This window comes from Centruroides sculpturatus, unplaced genomic scaffold (genome assembly GCF_000671375.1).
Source record: "Centruroides sculpturatus isolate CEXI.00-Female unplaced genomic scaffold, Cexi_2.0 scaffold473, whole genome shotgun sequence".
Taxonomy (NCBI): Eukaryota; Metazoa; Arthropoda; class Arachnida; order Scorpiones; family Buthidae; genus Centruroides; species Centruroides sculpturatus.
This window is the reverse complement of record NW_019384687.1, coordinates 11547-12797: the sequence shown is the minus strand read 5'-3', so window position 1 is coordinate 12797 and position 1251 is coordinate 11547. Positions and strand designations below refer to the sequence as shown.

At 34.7% G+C, this 1251-nt stretch overlaps 1 protein-coding gene across 1 annotated transcript; it reads left to right on the top strand.

Annotated features, from left to right (window-relative positions):
* The first annotated feature begins 17 nt into the window (after nt 1-17).
* Nucleotides 18-1251, top strand: LOC111627070 (general transcription factor II-I repeat domain-containing protein 2A-like). Its single transcript, XM_023370625.1, has one exon. It carries the CDS (start codon nt 19-21, stop codon nt 1249-1251), a length of 1233 nt encoding a protein of 410 aa, XP_023226393.1. The 5' UTR covers nt 18.

Sequence of the window (1251 nt, the reverse complement as noted above, 5' to 3'; positions counted from 1 at the left end):
ACAGCACAGTTAGCAGTTATGGTGAGAATGGTATTTAGTGACTTTACTGTAAAAGAAGATCTACTAAAAATATTACCCATGAAAGGACGAACAACAGGTGAGGATATCTATAAAATATTTATAACATATGCAAAGTCGATAGATATGCCTCTCCAGAAGTTGTCTGCGATAACCACTGACGGAGCACCAGCAATGGTTGGTAATGTCAATGGATTTATTGCCCTCTGCATAAAAGATAAATCATTTCCAAATTTTATGTCGTATCACTGTATTATCCACCAGGAAGTTTTGTGTGGTAAAATACTACCCTTCGGACACGTCATGAAAATAATTACAAAAATAGTCAACTTAATTCGCGCAGCTCCTTTGCAACACCGCCTTTTCAAGGCCCTATTAGAAAATCCTGAAGATCCTGATCTCATTCTGCATACTGAAGTACGTTGGCTCAGTAAAGGCAAAGTTCTTGCTAGATTTGTAAATTTAATTGAAGAAATAAAAAATTATCTCAATGCCAAACACCAAAATTTTTTTGAACTAACAGACCCTCGTTGGCTAGCGGATTTGGCTTTTTTCACAGACATAATGGAAAAACTGAATTATTTAAACTTAGAGCTGCAAGGAAAGGACAAACATATAGCTACAATGATAGGGTCTATAAACTCATTTAAAGCTAAACTGGTTTTGTGGATATCACATCTGAAGATGAAGTCCCTTGTGCATTTCCCAAATATGAAAAAAATAATAGGCGATGGTGAAATTGACTTATCAACATTTGTTATCAACCTTCAGTTACTTCAAGACCAGTTTGAAAAGCGCTTTCAACAATTTAATATCATTGAGCCAATTGTCACCTTTTTTGTCAATCCTTTTACTTACCAAGTAAATGTAACTGAACTAGCTACATATATTTCAGAGCTTGTTCAAGTAAGGACAGAAGAACTGGAGATAGAAATTTTGGATCTTCAGAACGACATTGTCCTAAAATCCTTTATATCAGATGAGAATTTCTGGAATATAGTTGAAAGAAACAAATTTCCATCCTTGAAAAGAGCAGCATATAAAATAAAGTCATTTTTCGGTTCCACATACTTGTGTGAATCATTGTTTTCGACAATGAATATCATAAAATCAAAGTACAGATCACGACTTACAGATGAACACCTTGACGATTGCTTACGAGCAGGAATATCATCATATTCTCCTAATTACGAAGCAATGGCCAATGAAATGCAATGCCAAAAATCACATTGA